The 22,327-nt window shown below is 44.2% G+C and overlaps 1 protein-coding gene across 2 annotated transcripts; it reads left to right on the top strand.

The window, feature by feature from the left end:
- The first annotated feature begins 3,529 nt into the window (after nucleotides 1–3,529).
- On the top strand, nucleotides 3,530–7,567 carry ZNF706 (zinc finger protein 706). 2 transcript variants are annotated; one of them, XM_062627283.1, is made up of 3 exons: nucleotides 3,530–3,691; nucleotides 4,820–4,916; nucleotides 5,560–7,567. In XM_062627283.1, exons 1-2 carry the CDS (start codon nucleotides 3,557–3,559, stop codon nucleotides 4,913–4,915), a joined length of 231 nt encoding a protein of 76 aa, XP_062483267.1. In that variant the 5' UTR covers nucleotides 3,530–3,556; the 3' UTR covers nucleotide 4,916; nucleotides 5,560–7,567. The 2 variants fall into 2 exon arrangements, with proteins under 2 accessions (XP_062483267.1, XP_062483266.1); XM_062627282.1 differs by having other exon boundaries at nucleotides 3,532–3,691; nucleotides 4,820–4,927.
- Nucleotides 7,568–22,327: the final 14,760 nt, after the last annotated feature.

Here is a 22,327-nt window from a genome sequence, read left to right on the forward strand (position 1 = left end):
TCTCCGCTCTGACCGAGGCGCTGTCCTGCCTGCCACGCCACACTGGGCCTCAGCGGGACCGGGGCTCGCACGGTGAACCGGGCGGCCAGGGGTGCCTCATGGCCCACGCTAGCCCCGCAGCACACCGCGGCCCCGCCGCCATACCGTGGCACGAGCGCCCCACAGACCGACCCCCCCCATCCCAGCACGGCCGCAGCGCCACCCCCGCCTTATGTAACGGAAGAACGCCGCCATTGGCCAGCGGGGCGGTGCAGCGCATGCGCAGTGCGGGCGCTTGGTGGGTGCGGGGCAGCGGGCCCGGACGTGGCGCGGCGGAGCGGAGCAGAGCAGGCCCGCCCCGGGGGAAAGGGGATGGCCCGGTAGAGAGGCGCGCTCCGCTCCCGGCCTAGCCAGGCCGCTTTCCCGCGGCTGGAGCTTCGCCGCCGGAGCTCGTTTCCTTCCTTGGCCCCTTCCCGCGGGGCACGTGGTGGGGCTACCCGGGCTGCGGCCCCCCCTGCCCTGACAGGCCCTCTCGGGGCTCGCGGCCTCCTTCGCGCCTCAGGCCGGGCCCGAGCCTGGAGCTTCCTCGCAGCGGTGTCGGGGCAGGGCCTTACTTGCTGCTGCGTTTGGCTGCCTGGCGGGGGGAGCCGGGGTATCTCAGGGTGCCGTTTGTTTCTGAAGGTGACAGCGGAAGCAGCTGTCTGTGTCCAGTTTTAGGGCTTGAGAAACTCTGCTCAGGTCCTGGTGACTTACAAGGAAATGACCCTGTGTGAGGCATTCACGTACTGCAGGCTCCAGCCTCGCTGCCTTGTGATGCCCGTGCTGTTGCTACTATGATTTAGCACTAATTTTTCCTGTGGTATTTGGCTTCCTATGTGCTCGAGGTTTTTTTTTTTTTACTTCTGAACAGCAGGCTGGTTTGCAGGGCTCTTCTGAGGGTGTGCCTGATAAGGGAAGCAGCGCTTACCTGTGTTGTGCAACTGAAATACAGATTTAGCCTGGTAGATGAATTCATCGTTCTTTTAAACAAACTTTGGGATTATTTGTCACCTTTTAAAAATTTGGATAGTCCAAATAATCTTAATTTTCCAATAGCTGAGTATTCACTCTGTGTATCAACTGTATCAGTGTAATTTGCAGTATTTAAACTCTTGGATTTTTGGCCTCAGGCATCATGTGGAGATTGATATTTTAAAGCAGATGTTTTTGTTCATGTTTTCTTGTTTGTGTCTTAACTAAAACCAGTAGTTGCCAAATGCATACATACAGTGTTGTTGGCTGTTACAGTATACTGCTTACCAAGCTCTTATCAAGGGACTAAATTACAAAGTAATAGCATCATTTTATGAAAATATGGTTGTGGTTTTTTTTTTTTATTGCATCTTGTTATTTTCTATTAGGAGTTCCCTAACTTCTGGGAGAATACTGTAATGCTGGTAAAATAGAACCAGAATAAAACCTACACTTCCTCCTAGTTTGCAGACTTATTGGGAGTATCTCCCCTGATTTTCAATGGGAATGTAGTATTCTGGTTGAGCCGTGCTGTACGTAAACATGGTGAGGCCCTGGCTGGGGTGTTTTGGAGTAACTGTAGCATAAACTGATATATTTAGTTTTGTTAACATTCAGTGCTATGTCTTATGGAAACTGTTGAATGCCACACGAATTTATGCTTGTTAATAGAGTTTTTGTTTTCTTGTGTTCAATTTTGTTAACTGTCTGGACTTAAATATTCCTTTAGAGAAACTGATGGGGGAGGAGCAGGGAACGCTCAAAGATGCAGTGTAATGTTTCTGCTAAGTGTTACATGATGTTGTTATAGATCCAAGAAAAAGTTGGGAGTGTGGCCTGAGAGGTGCCTCTCAATCTTCAAGAGCTGCTTTGGGTCTCAGAACCATCTTTTTGCTCAGTGTTAAGCACTGTGATGTTACCTGAAAAGATGGAGAGAGGAGGTGGCTGGTTTCTTTTCCCAAGTAACAACTGACAGGACAAGAGGTAACAGCCTCAAGCTGGACCAGGGGAGGTTTAGATTGGATATTGGGAAAAATTTCTTCACCAAGAAGGTCCTCAGGCGCTGGAACAGTCTGCCCAAGGCAGTGGTGGAATCACCGGCCCTCGAAGCACTCAAAAACCATGTAGATGTGGCTCAGCTCTCAGTGACATGGCTTAGTGATGAATTTGCAGTCCTGAAGTAATGGTTGGACTCAGTGATCTTAAAAGTCTTTACCAACCTAGCCGATTTTGCGATTCTGTGTCCAGAAATTCAGGCAGTACTAATGTATTTCCAGGTGTCCATGTTTCATAGAAACTCAACAGTTTTAAGGGCCTTTAACACATGCTTACTGGAGGTCAGTCTTTGTTTGAACAGGCTTTTCTTCTTCTGTCCCCATGGAGGGGAGTGCATGACAGACCTGTTGTAGGCACCCAGTGTGACTCATGCATGAGTACCAAACTTGCAGCAAATGCCCAGGTTGCATAGAGGGGCAGTTACCAACCAACCAGCCAACCTCCTGTGAACATTTGACTTCACTAGTCCTGGAAACAGCGGACTTCACTAGCTGCTGCCCTGTGCCTGTGTAGCAGGTCTTGTGCTTCTGTGAGAGCTGCACAACTGGATTGTGCGTGGGCTGTGAGGGACCGGGAAAGATAATAGCAGAAAGTGGGCTGCTGGGTTATATAAGCATGCTCTGGATTCTGCTCGCTTGCTGCACCCAAACCCTGCCTGGTGCCTGCTCTGTGGGTGGGCTGCAGGCTGAGTGGGGTGTCTGGGTGGGCTGCAGGCTGAGTAGGGTGCCCTGGTGGGCTGCAGGCAGGCAGAACGTGGCATTGGTAGCATACGCTGGTTTGCTGCTCCCTGAAGTGTGATTTCTTTGTGCCTTGTTTCTTCTGGTGAACCTTCTAAAGGTATATGGCAGTAGTGTTTGCTTCCTTTATGCTCCTGTGTGAGTAATGGCTTCCTATGGGGGCAGCTTTATTTCTTTTTAAGAAGTGTGTGCATGTAAAGTTGGGTAATAATAAAAAAGAGTGGCCACCTGTAAAAATAGCCTTGAAGAAAGAAGGGTGATCTATTGTTCTTGGCATTCCCAACTCCAAAGCAGCTCACAAGCATGTATACCACAAGATAGTAATAACAGCTTGGATAATACTTTGATTTGCCTTTCTTGGAACCTCTTTCAAGTTCCAGAAATAAAGGTTGAGTCTTAAACTTTAAAGAACAAAACCCCCTAAATTTTATTGTACTTGTGGAAATAGAGAATAAGTTTCTGTTAACTGTAAAGGAAACTTCAATTATTCTGACTGTTGAAAATACTTTTCAAAAGTAGACCTTGAAGCTTTGTAGAGGAACAAACCTTAAAATGACCTATTAATTCTGGTGTGTATTTTAAGAACAATACTAAAACCAGAGTCTTTACATAGTAAAGAGCTTGAACAGATGTCTGTTGTATGAGAGTTATGGGAGTTGTAGGCCTCATGGATGAGCACGACTGCATTATGCTCATGGTTACAGCTTCTCAGTCAGCTAGCAGTAGTAGTTTCTCACATCTATAGACTAAATGTTGTCTTTTTGTTTGTAGATATGGCTCGTGGACAGCAGAAGATTCAATCGCAGCAGAAAAATGCCAAAAAGCAAGCTGAGCAGAAAAAGAAACAAGGACATGATCAGAAGGCTGCAGCCAAGGCTGCCTTGATATATACCTGCACTGTCTGTAGGGTAAGAGGAACCAAATATTGTAGGCAGGTCTGTCTTCCAGCCTAGAGAATTTTTAGAAGAATATATAGCAGAAACTCAAATACTTTTCAAGTGGCTGTCTAGCTCACTGCTGGAAGCATTTGCATGTTATGTGACTTGCTTAAAGATTACTCAGCTGTACTGATAATTGAGATAGGAGAAAACGGGAGGGGTCACATACCAGATCTGTTCTGGGTGGTTATCTTGACTTTTGAATTGCAGAGGTCTGCATGTGCTGTTAGTATGAGGTATAAAATGTAAAAAGTGTGAGATCACTTCCTGTTTAATCTCCAAATGGGAACATCTCATCTTTGTGATGGAATTGGCCTGTCTTAGAATCCCTGCTCATGTAGAGAGGAAGAGTGGTGGTGCCAAAATCTTTAATGTATTTTCTAGTTGAATAAATGACTTGACAAGAGAACGCAAATGTGAGCACTAATCAGATTATACTTCTGGCTAGTTTTCCTGAATGGTGTTGTTTTGGATCTAAATGGTAAACTTGCCATTTTCACATAAATGGTTGGTCTCGGAGTAGATTTGTCACTTTGAATGTCTTAAATAAGGTTCCAGCGTAAGCTGCTCACTTAAGTACTTGTAACCAGTTCCTCCTCTTGTGAAATCGGTCTGTGGCAACAGTCACTTTGGGCAGCTGATGCCTGCAACTGCAGTAGCCTGAGGTAGCTTCTGCCAAGTAGAGAATCAGTCTGTGCCCCTTAACTCTTGGCCTGTTGATAAACAAAAGAAGGAGCTTCCATAAAGATTTGATTCTAAAAAGAACAAATGTTTATCTCTTAGATAGGAGGTAGGTTTCCCACCAAACCAGCTTATGAAGTGTAAGATCTTCAGGGGACTTGTAGCAAGAATAATACTGTTGATGAACATGCCAAAGCAGTGTGATACTAGTGCTTAAAAGCACCTCTTTGAAAATCTGAGGTTAAATAGTCTCTTAAGCTGTAGCTGCATTAATGGTGCTTCTGTCACTAGAGCAGTGTCTTTGAGGAGACAGTTTGCTTGAGGAAAAAGAAAACAAAATGGGGAGGGGGGAACAGGTTTTGTAGTATTTTTTAACTCTTGTACTGTGCATAAAGTTAAATTTCTCTCTTTAATCAGACACAAATGCCGGATCCCAAGACCTTCAAACAGCACTTTGAAAGCAAGCATCCTAAGACTCCACTTCCTCCCGAATTGGCTGATGTTCAGGCATAAGGTTGTCTACAGGTCATTACCTTCATTTTTAAATGACTGTCTGGGAATTAGAAATTATTCATAATATTTTTACCAGCAGCTGAGACTTAAAACTCGTTTTGTTTCCTTCAGTACAAAAATTAACTGTAAGCTAAAGTTATGCCCCTGAACTGTTAAACAGGAGAAGCAAGCTAATACTTACCTAGGTGAAATGGCTGTGGCTCTTTACTGTGCGTGGAGGTTGTTTTAAAAGGGATTAATGTTACTTCAAATGGTCATCTTTAGAGTTGTAGGAATAGTCTTTATTATTTAGTTCTTGCTTTGAAATGTCAGTTTTGCTTTGAACAAAACACATCATAAATGCAATCTGTCTGTGGCTGCAAAACGTGTAATGGAAATAGTTGCTTAGAGTATTTCTGACAATTGAGCCTTTTTGTTCCTGAAGCTATGCAAGTGAATGCAAATTTTTCTGCATTCAGATACAAACCCTCTGTGTTAACTGTAGAAGAGGTTTCCCACTGGCCACCTGATGGGCTGTAACTGAAAGTGGTTATAATAAAAGGCTGAAATGAGGTAAAAAGCAGTACTGTGGTATTTCATTCACACAAAGGTGAGCAGCGTGGTGTAACGGTTCAGCTTAACTGAGTTATTCTTGTTTTTTGTAGGTGAAATCATGGCACCTATTGACTCTTCTACTGTCAGACCTTACATAACAAACCTGCAGCTGCTTTTCTAAAACTGTTGATCAGCAAAAATGAAGGGGCTACAGAAACATTCATATTTTTATGCTGTTCCCTCTTGGGCTTCAAGCAAAGACAATTCTGTGTAAATGTACAGTTGTGCCCTATTTGGAAATCCTGAAAAATCAGTCCATACTTGTTATAAAAAATTTTTTACAATTGTAATTATATTGATGTTCATATTGTGTAAAATAACTCATTTAATAAAGTAGTACTTTGATTTTACAGTATCACAGATTAAATCCTTGTAGAAGTTCTGTTTCAACTTGCTATATTATCTGCCTTATCATAAAAAAGACAAAGTGGAATTTTCCCCATCCTGCCAAAACATGAGCAGTATCATTCCACTGAAAGTAATGTACATTACAGTAAATTAATCTTAAGTAAAAAGGGAAGCTGCTCAGATTTACTGTTCAGTGTGCTGCCTGCTTGGGCCTGGTCACTAGTGGTCAAGTTGTTGGCTAAAAGCACAACAGACTCCCTGGAAGCTGCATTAGAGTACTGAGACTTCCTTCTGCATTTTTTAATCCTGTGTATTGGAGTCTAATACTGCAAGCCATTTCAAATGGAATTCTTTTACTGTGAGGGATCATGTTCCTTGAAGTCATGCACCGGAGAGACTCTGGTTATACCTGTTACCTGTAATATTTGGTAGATGGCTGAGGAAGCAGAGAGGTGGCAGGATTGATTGCTATAGGTATGCTGGCTTGAAAAATACTTGGCTAAAGAAACTCTGCTCTTAGTTGAAAATTTTTATTTGAAAAGATTTTTAATGCTATTTTGAGCAGTTAATCACACATGATCCCCCTCAAATGCATCTGGTTATTTCAGTAGCAACTCTTCAAGAAATATGCAAAATAGCCAGCCATTAATAACCTTTCTTCACAACCATTTTAAAATAAGCCTGTTGGAAAAAAGCCCAAGTAACTGAAATAATATGGCTGCTTTAAGAAATGAGATGTTATTAAAGTTCCATTGACATGAAAAAGCTGGATAATATGTCTCTGGCCAGGGATGTTTGAGCAGCTAACCACAATTACTCTTAAAGTGTTCTGGGTTCAGTTCTAATCCCAGGTGTACAGCACAGAAGTAGTGGAGAAACATCTGAATTGTGCTAGTAGGTCTTCTACGCAAAATTCCATCTTTGGCATTTGGAGGGGGCTTATTTAAGAGCTTTAGGTTTGATCTTGCAGTAGGAAGCAATACTAGAATTGCTGTGATTTACTGAGGTTACAATGGATGTAAAAATTCTGGCAATCCAGGTAACCCTTTATATGCAGCAGGACTACATCTGACCTTCAGATGGCTTCCTAAAATCTAGGACCATAATCTCAAAAGACTCATTCACTTAAAAGAATGCACTTGGTATTTTATTATATAAAGTCAAAGCCTTTGTCTTCTTCCACTCATTTGCTCCTTATTGAACTACTGTGAGACTAGCTTCCTGTCCTCTTTGCTGTGACAGTATCTCTGTAAATACTTAATTTGGCATAAAATTTCTCTGTATTATAGTCACTCCAGGATAACCTGTATATCGCTTAACTTTTATAAATACAACATTGTTCTCCTCTGAGAGTAATCCACTACTGCACTTGTACACCTGACATCAGAATGTAATGCTTCATTTATTTCTCTTTAATGTTACCAATACGTACATCCTGACAAACTGACTCCCACAAGGCAAGAAATCTGTTCTCGACCTTTGTGCCGTGTGTGGGAGAGATCCTTAAATGTTCTGATGCTGTAGTTTGTCTAAAAATATGCTCAGTGCAAATGGATAAACATGTTTCTTGCACTGATTGGTATTGGGTAAATCTGGTTTTACTCTGGAAAATGATCTGGGATGTATCCCTATAGCTTTGTCCTGAGGTGAAATATATGTTCTATTCCTTCAGTTTGGATTGTGTAGCATTAAATAAAAAGGGTTTGTTTTTTTTTCATAAGCAATGTCTCTTAGTGAGCACCGAAGAGCTGCATCACTAGTGGGGTGGTTTATTTCAGTTAGAGCTGTGTTTTTGAAACTTTATGATGCTCAAGTTGAAAATGCCCTGTGAAGTGATGGGGGGGGTTTATGTATTAGAAGGCAAGGGTGATCCTCAGTTCAGTAACATCCTTAGCTGCAGTAGCTGCAATATGAAGTACAGAAATAAATGAAAGCTATGACTGAATTGTTGTAAAGGCTTTGTAACTACAGGGGGAATGCTATACTAAATGCGGGAGTTGTCATCATGTAGAATACCTGTGATGGTCCTTGTACCTGAAAGGTCAGGGGAGGGACTAGGACTTCTCCATCATATCTTCCTGATCTGAAGGATGGTGTCCTGTTACCTGGCTAAAGACACAGTTGTGCATTGTAATGTGTCTAATTAAAGAGAATTAAACAACTAAAATGTAAAATGTCATATTTCCTGCCTGCTTTTAAAAACAAACATTATTGCACTTGGAAAATTAATTTCTTGGCTGTGGACAGTCCTGGAGCTTGAAGCTATCTAACTTTGCAAAAAATAGACATGGGACATTTCCCAAGGTCCCTTGAGAAAGATTCATCTTTGTGCAGGGACAGCATTCAGGTAAAGATCTTATGTTGTCAGTATGGGCAGCAGCTGTCATGGATATCTTAAAAAGTTACTTTTGATTCTCAGAAGCCCACGTCTCTTCTGGGAATCTCTTCAAGTGGCAGCTGAAATCACATTTTAAGCAGGGCTTAAATGTTCTGAAAAAAAGTGTCACTTTAGATCCCACAGTAGAAGTTGGCACGTGTGATTATGATGGGGCTACTGAGTAATCAAGAGCAGTTTTGAGATCTGTTTCTTGAACTTAAGCTACTCTCTGTATATGTGCTTTACCTGTCTAAGGGTTTCTGGTTTCTTGCTGTGAAAAATCTGGAATAGAAGTTGAAGACGGTTGCTTTATAGCCTTAAGGAAATAAGCTGCCTTTATGCAATGCTCTTGAAACATCCCTGGAGACTGTCCCTTTTGGTTATTTGCTGTTGAGCTGAAAACACTTTAGCTGAAATAAAGCTAGTGATCACAGGCTGTTTGCAAACCACACAGTAATGAAGGAATTTGTAGCATTTCTGTAAACTATACTGAACTTTTCTCCCATCTTGGTAAGATGAGCTAATGGATGGATTTTTTTTTTAATCACTGAATACTGATAGGCTTGAGTTGAGGTCTGTTTTGTTTCCCATTTTCACAGAAACAAGTTAGGAAGTATTTGGCTTTACTGGAATCACGGTTTTCCCAAGGTCTGACCAGTAAACTCAATTAGTCCTACAGAATCCACAAACAAAGGTCAGCTTGTGTTTTTGTCTACTCAGGCCCATTCTGCTGGGTATAATTTGGGGGCATTTGGTTTACCTATGTAGAACCTTGCAGGTTTCGCAGTGGTCTTTGGATTCAGCCCCAAAACTCAGCTTTGGACTGGTATTCAGCATGTGATTTTCCATGTTCTGTATCAGCAGCAGCAGTGTTGCTCTAGTCTAGGCAGTGGGAAGGTGGCAGGTTCTGTTTGTGGAATTTCACTGTCCATTTTGAAAATTACTTGGGATTCTTTTAGTTCATTGTCTATTGTGTTTTTATCTAGATAAGGCACAATAGAGACTCACTGGAGTTCTGTTATCTTACTAGCTTTCAAAGAAAGGTGCAAGAGGTTGGGTATATGTTCTACAGTTCTCTTACATGGCTTTTAGCACTGGGGTTTCTGGGGAGAGAGGAATCCGTAGTCCCAACCCTGTTACCTGTCAGGAATATGTTAAAGCAGTGTCTCAGCTTTTTCAGGAAATATGGTACAGCTTTCCTCTGAAAAATACTGTCCGTTAAACACATAAAGTTAAGGTCCAGACAGCGCTTTGATGGCACAGCAAATATATTTGTGTGTTCCCTCTTTGTAGGAAATCACATGTGCAAAACGTTTCTGGATGCTGGAGATCTTCCAGAGGAGTAAGGACTAAGGGAAATTTCCAAATATTATCTAGTCCATCTCTTTGCCCTGAGATTGGGTCAAATCTGCCAAGACTGTATCTTGGAAGTGTTTCTCTAACTAAAAAGCTTCCATGTTAAGGGATCCCGTGACCCTGTCAACAGCATGTACCGCTGTTGAACCATACAGCTGGGGAGTTAACCACAGCGAGAGTTTATCCGTGTCAGTTCAGTCAATTACTTACTGTTCTTGTTTGGCAACAGATGTGGTGAATAGTGCCCTCATTTGAACATTGCTATCATGTTCTCCTTCTAGTCTTCTCATTTCAGTAAACCCAATTAATTGAATCACTCTTCATGGTTTCTAAGTCTAGCAATTGTTGTGCGCTTCTCTGGATCTTCTCCAGTTTGTGCTCTTAAAGCAGATGGTCCAAAACATGACCCAGTGTGCTGGCTAATGCTAGTGCAGCGTTGCTGGGACAGTTAACTTCTGGCACTTTAGTACTGTTGATACACACTGGAATTATATTTGCCTTTTAATGGCAGCATCATTTTGACTCACATTCAGTTCCCAGATCTCCCTCATCCAGATCCATTTTGGTGCCACTACTCAGCTCCATTTTGTGGCTATGTATTTAGTGCCTGACGCATATCTGTTTCTAGTGGATCTCAGGCCAAATTTATCAAGATACCAGTATTCTAGAACTGTCTCATGCTCTTTTCATCAAAGTTCCCCATGCTGTCATGGGAAAGTCTTGCACATGTCCTGTTTATAGCCTGAGTTGTTCGTGAACACACTGATGGGCCTTACAGGATGCTGCTTTGTTATCTTCCCAGGTTCTCAGTAAGCCTTTGGCAATTGCTTTTTGAGAGCATTTTTGGACTGCTGTGATTCTCCTTAGGGTCAGTAGGGATTGGAGCCCTATGTTTCACCTTTGAGCACTTCACATAATGACAATGTCAAAGGCCTTTACCGCAACAGGGAGACTTAAGATCCTGTGCAACTGTGGCCACCAAGCCAGATTTCATGAAGAAGGAAGTGGAAGGTAGTGGAGTACTGCATAGTTTGTTCCCGCATTGGCTGGCTGTTGCTGAGTTCCTTTTCCAGATGTATTTACAAGGAGGACTTTAGAATAATTACTGTAGCCCTTTTCCAGGTTTAGGTTGACTGACAGGCTCCTTTTTAAATTTCTCGCGCATGTCCCACTGCTCTCTTGGACTTTTTTCTGTGCCCTTTGAGTTCTCAAAGAGCAACACTCGCAGTCCGTGCTGACGTGGCTGATTGCTGGACCATCCTAGGGTAAAAGTAATCAGCTACTGCTGACATGAATACTTCCTCTTTCCACTTCTTCACATGATTTAGTTACCTTTTGACTGAAGCCAGAAGTGCTGGTTTTTACCTATTTGTAAATGTTATATTTCATTTTTAACCTTTTTCATCAAGTAATAAACCTATGTTTAACTTCCTCTTTCCCTAGATATTTATATGCTTTGTATCTGCCTTTCAGAACCTCAGCTGTTTTTTTGACGCTGCTAATGAAGGTGTTACTTTGTTGACTTTTGAGCCATCTAAAACCTCTCAGAATCCATGCTCTTACATTTACAAGGCACAGCACAACACTAAGGCTAACTCTTTGAAAACCCTTTTTTTTTTTTTTATTTGGGTTATTTTGCACACTTTGCCCACCAGGAAGCTATCAGTAGCGATATATGCTCTGTCCTTATCAGTTCATGGTCCCAAATGTGCCAGAGCTGCAGACTTTCTCACTGAGGTTTGAGCTCTGCCAAGGAGTTACTTATGCACGTATTGGCAGTGAGACAGACCAGGCTGGCCTGATAAATCTGAATGTGCAATAGCTGTTATCCTGTATGTGAAACTATATAGCACTAATTAGAGTAAATGCTTGAGTGACTTTTCACCGGACATCATTCTGACCATTTCTTCCTCTGGTTTTCAAGACTGTACCTAAACTTTAATCGTTGCTGTCTGTTCTGTTCCATTCCATATGGATGCCGATGCCATGCAAACCCTCACAACGGTATATATCCTGTCTGTCTTCTTTACCTTTTGCTTACCAAAACAGGGTAATGCCCAAACTGCCTTTGTGCCTTATACAGTGCTTTGCAAGATGAAAGTATGCATGGAAAACAAATGCATGTTAATTGCACAGCATCTTCTCAGGCCAACAGGATGGGCCTTAGTTTGTAGTTCCTTATTCCTGATGCGCCTTCAAGTTCCAGTAACCATTACCTGCTAATAGTTTTAACTCTCTTTTGGTATACATGTTTTCTTTAGCTGTACATGGTCACTGCGTATTTTACAGTTTGTTTTATTTTGAATTATTTGTGGATCTTTTGAAGGGTGAAAACAGTATTTCCAGCCAAAAGAATAATTGGAGAAAAATGTTTTCTAAAAAAAAAAAAAAACAACAGAAAAAGAAACCTAAAATGTTTCTATATGACCTGCTGGTATTGAGAATTATTACTATTGTCATTACTCTCTGTTACAGTAATGCTTAATGCAATGCCATTTTCTGTTGTTGAAAGAGATACAATTCAGATTTCATATCACAGTGGGCTGTGTACGGTATGGGAGCTGACTGCAGTAGTCTGTGCAATAGAGCACCACCACCTTCTCTCCACACAGAAACAGAGGGAAAAATAATTTACATTTGTGGCTAGATTTCACTTGCTGTATTTCGTATTTAGAAAGTAAATTCAGATTGTTTGTGGGTTTAGCAAAAATGGCTTAACCCTTAAATACATTTTCTGAAGGGCACTTACTGCTGCTATTAGCTCTCACCAGATCAGTGCTGGAAGTCAGTATTTTTCTTAATGAGCTCTAAGAAATACTGTTTATTAAGGACCGTGTAAAGAAAGGTTAAGCAGGAGTACACTGTGGCTTTATGCTGCTGCAATAAACCATTCAAAGAATTTGCTATTATGCATCTGAAAGCATGAGCTGTTGTGCACTGGAAGAATGTGACGCTGGATCACAACCACCACTAGCCAACGAGGACAACTTTTCAGCTTCTGGACTGCTTTCTAAATGGACAAAGCATGCTTGTATTTTTCTCAAGTAACAATTGAATTCTACATCACCGAAGTCAATAGGAGCTTGATTTTGTCATGTGCTAAATATCCACATGCACATGCAGAAAGCTGCTAGCTCTAACACCTTCGTAAATTGCATATATTACTAAAATGGGTTTACTTGACCTCTGTCAATCTGAAGACAATTTCTGCATGTCTGGGAGGTGCAGTACTCTGTCCTAGAAAACATATACAGTGCTCTACCAAGACAGACTTCACCGACTGTAGTCAGAAGATATGTTTTGGACTCCGGTCACTGTCAGTCCAACACTTTTAATTGGAAACACTGTGTGGGCAACACGACTCTGTGGACCTCACAGATGCTAAATGCCCCGTGGACAGAGATTTGGAAACCACTTTCTTGGGTACTTCTGAAATTAATTGTCTCTCTTGCTTGCTCTGTGGCTCCAGGCATTTTCTCAGAACTCAGATATCTTTGTGCTGCCCCACCTCCCTTTTCCCACTTGGGGTGGGTGAATGGGTAGGAGCACAGTCATGTTAACAGTAGAATTGTCCAGTCTAAAAGTACTGCTAATAACTGTTGATTGCATCGTTTGGTTTTAGTCAGTGGTGGCCAGCCTTCACCTTTCAGTGCTGTGAAGGGACAGAAGCAACCTGGCATCTGCAGAAGCACTTTCTGGGGCTGCTACTCCTGAGCACCAGCCTGCCTTTCTCTCGAAATGAGGATCAAGAAACCATACGAGCAGCATAACTAAGGTCTGGGTCTGAACTTGGCTGAACACAGCCAAATTTGCAGAAAGGGAGGTATCTTAAAGGTAATCCTGTTGTTCCTATTTGTGAAAATAGGCAGCTGTGTCATGGAGGAGGGCAGTGGCTTAGGGCTACAAAATGACCTCCCACAGTGCTGGGCACCAGACAGGCACTTGAGATATGCCCAAAAGACAAGACCAATTTCTATTGGTATTTCCTTAGTCAGGAAGGAGAATCCACACTGAAGTACCTGATACAAAGTGCCTGCACCAGACTTGCTCATTGTCAGAGCTTTGGCCATGCCTCTGTGGGCAGCAGAGCCAGTTTTAGCTCTCATTGCCCATGGTAAGGTGGTCCTTCTGCCACCTTCTTCCCTTCCTTGCTCCCAGCCCCAGTATGGCTCACATTGAGTATTTACTGGGCACTGTCATGAGCTAAGTCAACCCAATAGAAAACGATCCCTTTGACTTCTAACAGGCAAGTAAGAAAAGTGAGGCCCTGGAAGAGTCTGACAAGCCGAAGTGCCCATGTTGGGAAGATTGTGTCTGGGAGCAGCGATGTTGCAGGAGTCTGTATTTCTGTACAAGATCAGCGAAGACAAACAGCTTTCCCTTGACAGCTGCCTGCATGAGGAAAAGAGGAAAGGGAGAGGTGGGATGCTAATTAGACTGTAAGAACAGCTCACTCTGTGTTTGCTTGTATGAAATGCTTGCTTTGGAGCACTTGAAGCTGGCTTAGGATTGATTGATTGCTAATGGTCAAGGTCCATTTAAAGACATAAATAATGTCTTGAAGAGGTTGTGCTTTATGTGGCACCAGAGAGACTTTGCAAGTGCCAACACACCATCCCTCTAACTAATGTGGTAATGAGTGTGCTAAGTGCTTGGGTGATTGTTTTTTTCCCCTTCCATCCCTCCACATGCTGCATTAATCCTTACCCGGATACTCGTCTCTCCAAGTACTCTTCTGCAGGCTTGTAATTGGTATTTCAGGAAGGGAAAAACTGGATGGAAACAAAGCTGATGCTGAGACTTTGTTGTTAGCGGGGAAGTTTATGAGCTGCTTTTGACCAGAGTTTGCAGCCCATCTCATGCTGTAAAGCTGGCAGGAAGAGAAAGGAAGTCCTTCCATTTCCAGGGAGCTCCATGGGAGGAAGTGAACAGTAAAGCCCAATGAGTCAGGCACTGTTCAAGAGGATACTAGAGCGGAGGAATGGGAACATTAGAAAGTGCCACCAAAAACAGCAGAGGTCAGCCATGAACTCAACATCCAAAAAGAATACTGCTTCCCAGAATTCCTTTGCAAATGGCTGTGGCTCTAGGGCAGGTACAAGCTCTACCAAGAGTTCATTGGCTTAGTTGCTAGAACTGATTACAAGGAAGTGTTGAAATGTTACTCCTGATAAAGATTAGTTGTCCAGCTTCTTAGAACAAGTAAAGCTGTTACTGTCCCCCTGGAGAGTGAATGAAAGTGGATTATAATGAAACAGATGGTGTAGAATTTGACTTAAAATCAAGATTCTTCATTATTGAGACCAGTCTGTCTCAAGCTACACTTTAGGCAAATTGGAATGCAGAGACATTAAATAAATAATGCCAATGGGTTTTGAGATAGGCATCTCTAGTTTTTCCTAAGCTATAGTAAACCCCACTTATTTTAAGAGATAGATCCCAATCTGAGGATGCATATTATGTAGAAACAGCCTTTCTTTTAGTTTAGGATGGTACATCAAAACCAGCATTATTGTGGGTTGATTTTTTTTTCTCTTCCAGTGTCTACCATTTTCTGGTCTCTCCATTCCTATGGCAGACTTTTCCTCACCCCCATTTTCAGTCAGCTTTCTAGGAGAGCTGCGTAAGTCTTTCATCTTCAAACCCATGATTCAGCTACCATTTATACTCCCAATACCTCCTCAATCTGCCTCTTTATTGTGGAATAAATCTTAGCCCCTCTCAGACATTTCCACATGAATGCCTAGTCAAAAGCTGTAGCTCCATACCACTGTGAGGAAACTTAACCTTTTGCCGACAGCTCTTCACATCTTGCACAGGGTGCTCCTGCCGTCCTTCTGCTCCCTGTCCTCACTATTTCCCAGCACCTCCCCATCTGCCCGTACCCTGCTGCTGCCTTTGCAGCATCCATCGGTGGGCTCTCAAACAGCGCCTGGCTCTAGCTCCACAGCCAGGACTCTTTGGCACTTCCCAAGTGCTCGCCGGTCACAGCCGCACCATCTTTGTTCACAGGTCACGCTGACCAGCCTTTCCTCTGCAGAACAGGTATCTTGCTTTGACAGAAGTTGTCACAGCTGCTAGATGCTGAAAGAACTCTTTCTCTGCCTTGCTGTTTTCTTCACTGGATAAACAGTCCATGGGCAGCTGAGGGCCTCTCTTGCTCCTTCTTCACTGTGTTAATAGTTTACTTCACAAGGTTTTTGCTTTTCAGATTATTTATGTTTTAATTAGGATTTACTGCCTTAGCCCTTAGGATCCAAATTCATGCAAATGCATCTTTTGAAGACCACATTTCCCTCTGCTGTGCTTCCTTCTCCTTTTCTGCCCTCTGTCACACATGCAGCCTTATTTAGTGACATGGCACTGGCAAGTCAAAGACATAAGGGCAAGGCTTGGGACCAAATAGAGCAGAGAGCAGGGCTGCACATCCACAGTACCCCCATCTGATGCCCCCTGCTCTCTACTTGCCATTTTCAGCACAGCAGTGGCCAGGTAGGTTTTTATTGCACAGTGAATATTCAGCTGGTAAAGAGTTGCCCCAGAGAGGAGGCTTGGGAGCAGCCCTGCCCCATTCTCCCCACCGTGGTACTAAGCAGCCTTCTTTCTGAAGCGAGAAGCCAGACAGCTCCTTAAAACCACTGGGTGTGTTTCACTGCTATGTGTTTAATATAATGAGTTCCCAGGTCAAGGCTTACCACTCCATGCTTTACCCCAGGTGAACCCTGAACTGCCTACACCTTACACATGGCTTTGCTGAAGTTCCAGCACCTCCTGCCCAGCCTGTTTGCTTCTCCCTCCTTCTCATCCTTCATCATCTCATTTAGTTTTCATTTCGTGTCCTGTCTGGAAAGACAGGTCTTGTGTGAGAGGAACTGAGTCCCCAGCCCACCTGCCCTCCTCCTCAGCACAGTCACAGGGCACAGTGAGAGCAGGCAGCATCAAATCCACGTGAGGCACCCTACCTATGCAGCTCAAGTGCTGAACAAGTCAGAGGAGCAGGACTGGCTGGGTCTAGCTCTTATGTCCTGGCCATCAGGGCAAGAAGCTGGTCTTTATTTTACAGCCATTACCTTTAGTGGCATCACTCAGCCACCTCTCAGGATCTAGATATAGGTCCTCTCTAGGATACAGAGGACAAATGTGCCTTTGTTCTCTATAACTGTCATCCAGCGTGTTGCTTGCATGTATGTTCTAGTGTATCCTGTATTTTCCAAAGCACAGTTTCATTTTGGGCATGAACAGCTGGGTCCTGGACTTGCTCAGCTTGACTGTGGCTCTGTATAGATAAAATTCACTTATATCTTGATATGGGGCCATGAATTGTCAAAACCATACCTTAGGTGCTGATTCAACTTCAGTTGGAGTAGGATTAGTCCAAAATCTCAAACTTCCTTTGCAGGTGGCATCTCTTCCTGCACATACATTTTCTCTTAAAAAAGTAATCAAATTCCAAGCTGTTTATAATCACAGTTTTCAGTCTTAATCTCTTGCAATTTCAGACAGAGCTACAGGGTATCTCTTGCAATTTCAAACAGCTACCAGGGTATTCCCCTTCCGTGCTGATTTAAATTAGCCAGACAATAACCCTTCAGTAATTAAAACACCCACCAAAAAAATCAGAACAAAAAGCTTCCCATTTAAATCTGTGTTAAACCAATTCATCAGTGGCGCGATTAAAATCTCTGGGACAAATCCTCCTTGTCCTCTTCATGTAAGCTGTGCTTTTGAGAGTAAAGGGATGAGTGAGAACAGCATTTAGTCCATACATTAATAATGTATGTCCTTTGACTGACAGGGAATGGGCTGGCAGAACAAATGAAAGCACCCCGGGGTAAGAGGAAGAAAGCCTCAGCTTGCTGCTACAAACTTCATAGGCATAAAAGTACATTTTGTTTCAGTATTAAATAAGGAGATTTGGAATATAATACTGTCTCCTTCTGCAGCCCTTCCATTTTGTGCTCATGGCAAAGAGGATAAAACTGTCCACAGCTGCAATTGTTCCATCCAGTGCTCACATGCCCGGGAGAATTAATCATGATCCGCAAAATCCACTCCTCTTAACTGCAAAGCACCACGTTTTGTACAGTAAATATCTACTGATCTGTGAGTCCAGGTACACCAAACACTGTCCAACGTGTCCCAGCACTGCTCCCTGTGAAGCTGCCGGCTTCATGTCTGGGATAGCTCGTGGCAGACATCCAGAACCTCCTTATTTCACCTAGCTTCTTCCTGGTCGGAAAGGCATTGCTGTCTGTCTGGTAATGAAGCTGTTTGGGAATGGATCCCGGGAGACAAGAGCCACAATCTGATGCAAGCAGCCCCAAACCCCATGGCTGCAGCATGGGCAGGGTGGGTGCCTCCGGCTGGGTCTGTGCTGACCACGAGTGGATGGAGCCACCATCCATCCTCCATGGCTTCATCTCCACATTATATCTTGGGAGGGTTAATGCTCATTTGAGTTGGATTAACTGCTTTCCTTCTCTTGTGGGTTGTTTATTTGTTTTGCAAAAGGAATTCTAGACAGACATTATCTTGTGAGTTCAATAATATCAAGGAAACAAAGCAAATTCCAGGAACAAATTACCTCAAATTTTGCACAGTGTAATAACACCGTACTTCCATCCTCCTTCCAGCCATTTCATAGTGATTGTTGTAGTTAAAATGAATTCATAATGCTTCTGTCTAGCTTCCACCAAGCAACTCTTTTCCATTTGTCACAGGGCTCTTTCTCCGGATGATTTTTGTAATCTTACTCTATCTGGTATTTTTCGTGCCTCCAGAGCAAAGCCAGAAACTCCTGCATCAGTGCTGAAGGTAGGCAGGGAGGGTGAGTCAGCTTTTTGATTCCAATCATAAAATTAAGGCTCAGTAACCAACGAAGAGCTGCAAATCAGGGTAAGAGCCTTGCCTTTTCCTTGGTCTCAGGCACCTGTTTTCTAGCGTGATATGACTATGACACTAAAATGTATTAAAAGAAGCTTGTTTGGATGCTTCACTGCCCGACAGCAGGACAATGTCCTTCCACCTGGGCTCCCTTTCTGCAGAGCAGCCAAGCAGACCTGTGCACAGCTGCATTTCCTCCCCATCTTGCACTCACCCATGGTCATTGCTGGGACACGTGCCCGAGGCCAGCCCTCAGGAATACCCACAGCCATCAGACTACATGGGTGTAGTGGGGTTTCTACAGCCAGCACTGAGACCCAGAGGGATGAAGGAGGGCTGTGACCTGTGTCGGGCAGGGGTGCAACTGCCCAGAGACAGGGGAGTTCCTAGGAGATGTGGGCACCGAGAGGGTGGTGAAACATAACAGCCCATCTGGTGAAGGGTGAATGTGTAACGTCATAAATTCTTTATAATATGTAAAGGGCCACTGAGGAACAAAATAAATGCATAATCACTATGTGCACTGGTTCCCATCCTGCCATTTGAAAAGCAAAGTGTCCAGGTTGAGCTCCTCCTCTAGGCAAATGAGAGAAGATAGATACATCCCCAAAAGGCACCACTTCCCACCCAAGATGGGTTCAGGAGGGGTGCAGCAGATGAGATATCTCCTCATGGGACTTCGGTCATCGATTATAATTAGTTCAGAAAAAACTTGTTTTTTAGGAAATCAATGTACATGAGGGCAGTCCTGCTCCTGAACTCTGACTGGCTTTGGAGCATGACCCAAACGCCTGGTTTCCATGTATAGGCAGGTGAACTTCAGTTTAAAAATATGATTAATTTAAAAATAGTATTTCTCTTGCTAAAAACTTCTAAACCTGCTCAGCTCTCTGGCTGAAGCTTTTCCAAAGCTCTTGTGCCAGCAAAGCTGCTGCTCAGCAGAAGCAGAGGGATATTATGTCTGCAATCCCAGTGGTAGGCATCACCCAGGGGAGGTGGCACCAGCCAGCTACTGATGACTGATGTGTGCTCAGGCCATCCTCAGGACAGTGCTGCCTCTTGCATGGCCATGTGGAATGGTATCTGGCCACACAACCCTGACCCTGAGGTTTGAGGAGCTGAGGCTGGCGGGCAGGAGATGGGGAATGGCTGAGATGGGGCGAAGAAAGCAGAGAGGGACAAACCAGCAGGGACAACCAGGGATGGCAGGTAAGGAGAGGGATGATTGGTCTGCAGAAGAGCAGGGGAATGGGGACAGGTCAAATAGCAAGCGACTGGTGTGAGTGGGGGCTGAAGGAGACGGAGTGCTCTAGGGGATGGGTGAGAGCAGGTCTTGGTACCCCCTGGGGTGCCCCTCCCAAGCACAAGGCAGAGCCCAGGAATCCTTGTGAAGCTGGGTGCCCGTGGCAGTGGGGAGGGCACTGTTCATGCTCACATGTGTCTCCAGAGAGAACCAGGGGTTTGCTGGGTTCGCTGTTTGGTGGTGGAGGGGTTAATTCCATGTAAGAAACCTTGTGGGAAGGTAGCAACGCCTGACACCCACAGCTGGGAAACACCACCTACACAGACCTAAATTCAGCCTCTGGAAACCAGTTACTGTGATACAGTCTCTAAGGGCAGCCCTACAGGCATCCTTCCCAGCAGCTACACTGGGCCCAGGCACCCTTCCCGTGCTCCAGTGGCAAGAGAAGATGCAATACCCCCCCACAGGGCCCACATCCCCTAGCTCAAGGGAGGAGACAACCCCATTCTTTCATCGTTCATCTTTTCTTCATTAGAACCTGATTTAAGTTTGAGCCTGATGAGATGAGAAGGTGAGGATGTGTAAAGAATGATGGTGGGAAGCTGCAGATCCCAGGAGGAGGGAAAGTCTTATGGTTTTTCTTGCCTGATTTGGGATAGACTATAATGTTGAGGCCTTGCAAGCTTCATACATTGTGTTGGGCCCAGTAATGCTACCAGGGTGTCAACCTGGAGACATTCAGACACTTAGGGACTGTAGTGGTAGGACAAGGGGTAATGGGTTCAAACTAAAACAGAGGAAGCTTAGATTGGATATAAGGAGGAAGTTCTTCATTGTGAGGCTGGTCAGGCACTGGAATGGGTTGCCCAGGGAGGTTGTGAATGCTCCATCCCTGACGGTGTTCAAGACCAGGTTGGACGGAGCCTCGGGTGACATGGTTTAGTGTGAGGTGTCCCTGCCCATGGCAGGGGGGTTGGAACGTGGTGATCTTAAGGTCCTGGAAAATATTGAAGCCTTGTATTTATCCTGAAAGCACTTTGTTCAACGCCCAAGAGCAGCTGTCAGGGAATGGGAAGGATGCAGGGCGGCTTTACTGACCAAACCAGGGTGGGAACATGCCATCAGCAGGGCAGTGACAGCAGCCACCAAACCTACACTTTCCACTTTCTAGCTCAAAAGCAGATAGTGACTTGCTCTCCCCTCATATGTGGTACCACCAGGGCATTGTCCATCAACAGGGGAAGGCACAAAGCCTCTGCAGTTGCTGATGCTTCTCCCTGCTCTGCTCAGCAGCAGAGCTCCTGCCAGCTTTGGTGATGGCTAGTGCCTAACCCAGGATTATGCCTGTGGGGATCTAAACAAGGAGAGCTCCCCTGAATCAGAGACCCCATTTGCTGGTATATAAATCAGGAATCACGATCACGAAGTTCTCCTGCAGGGCTTTGGGTAGCAGACTACCAGAAATGATCCTTGGGAGCTGTGTGTAAAACTTACTTTTTCCAGCAAAGGGCTAGTGCTGGTTTATGGTGAGCTCCTTGCAAAGCAGAAGAAGCAGATCTGGCCATAAGGTGTGACAAACTGCTGGAGTGTCTGAAAAATGAAACCAAAAGGTGCTAGAGAGTTGTGAGGTGCTTGAAAATGAAACTTCACAATTTTGAGTATTTGAAGTTATGAATTGGCTCCTAATTCCCACACTAGCAGCTCCCCTGCCTTGGGCTTGTGCAGTTCATATGTTCTAGCTGACAATTAGAGGCAGCAAATAAGTGAGCTTGTGTCCTGGCCCCTGGCAGACCAACCCCAAAATGTTCATGTTGGGATCAAGGACTGATGTCTACTTCCATACTAGGCAGGAGAGGTGGATAGACCAGCTGATCCTTCTGAACTGACGGGAATTTGGGCCTCCTCTGGGAGATGGTCACAGTCCTCAAATGAGGAGAATGGTTTTGACCAAAACCCACTCTTGGTACCTTCCCTGGTAACTCTGCTCCTTCACCCAGCCAAAGGTGCAGGGGAGGGGATGCTCTCTCCTCCACAGCTCCTGTGAGCTGCACTGCTCCCTGCAGTCACCTGAGAGCTCCCGCTGCTTACTGTGCTGTGGAGGGGTGCATGTTGTGCTCTCCACACACTGGATGGGAGTGGGGAACACTGTGCCCATGGCTGATTCACCCCCCTCTCAGCTGAGTTTGTTCCTGGGTTAATGTTTGCTTTAGTGATGCTGGATGTATTATATTTTTGGAAGATTAATCACCAGGGTGCCGAGAGCTTTATGCTCTTTACTACTAACTAAAGCTAAATAAACAGAGTTCCTTTTCTGGATCTTACAGCTCTACGATTTGGCCAAATTTCCCAAGTGTCACTGTGCTGCATTCAATGGCATTATGCTGTCTGGCATTTTGGCATCCTTCCTTATTCTTCTTTCTTCCCAGATCTCTCCTCTGCTGAGAAACACCTCCCTCAGGCAAATGTGCCTTTTTATCCATAACCTGATCAGTTTTTATTCATTCTCCTCTCTTCCTTGCACAGCTCCTGGGCCAGGGATCCTCTCTGAGCTGCCCCAAGTCTCTCCAGAACTGTGCTGCCTTTCTCCCTTTCCCTCAGTGCCTCAGGTGCC

Source organism: Pezoporus occidentalis, unplaced genomic scaffold (genome assembly GCF_034315485.1).
Source record: "Pezoporus occidentalis ecotype Australia unplaced genomic scaffold, CSIRO_AGI_Poc_V1 ctg3, whole genome shotgun sequence".
Lineage (NCBI taxonomy): Eukaryota > Metazoa > Chordata > Aves > Psittaciformes > Psittacidae > Pezoporus > Pezoporus occidentalis.

What these genes read in the sequence shown, in the direction of transcription:
- ZNF706 (XM_062627283.1), top strand. Translation starts at nt 3,557, where the DNA reads ATGGCTCGTGGACAGCAGAAGATTCAATCGCAGCAGAAAAATGCCAAA. An exon ending in ATACCTGCACTGTCTGTAGG is followed by an intron (nt 3,692 to 4,819) that starts GTAAGAGGAACC and finishes CTCTTTAATCAG; the next exon opens with ACACAAATGCCGGATCCCAA.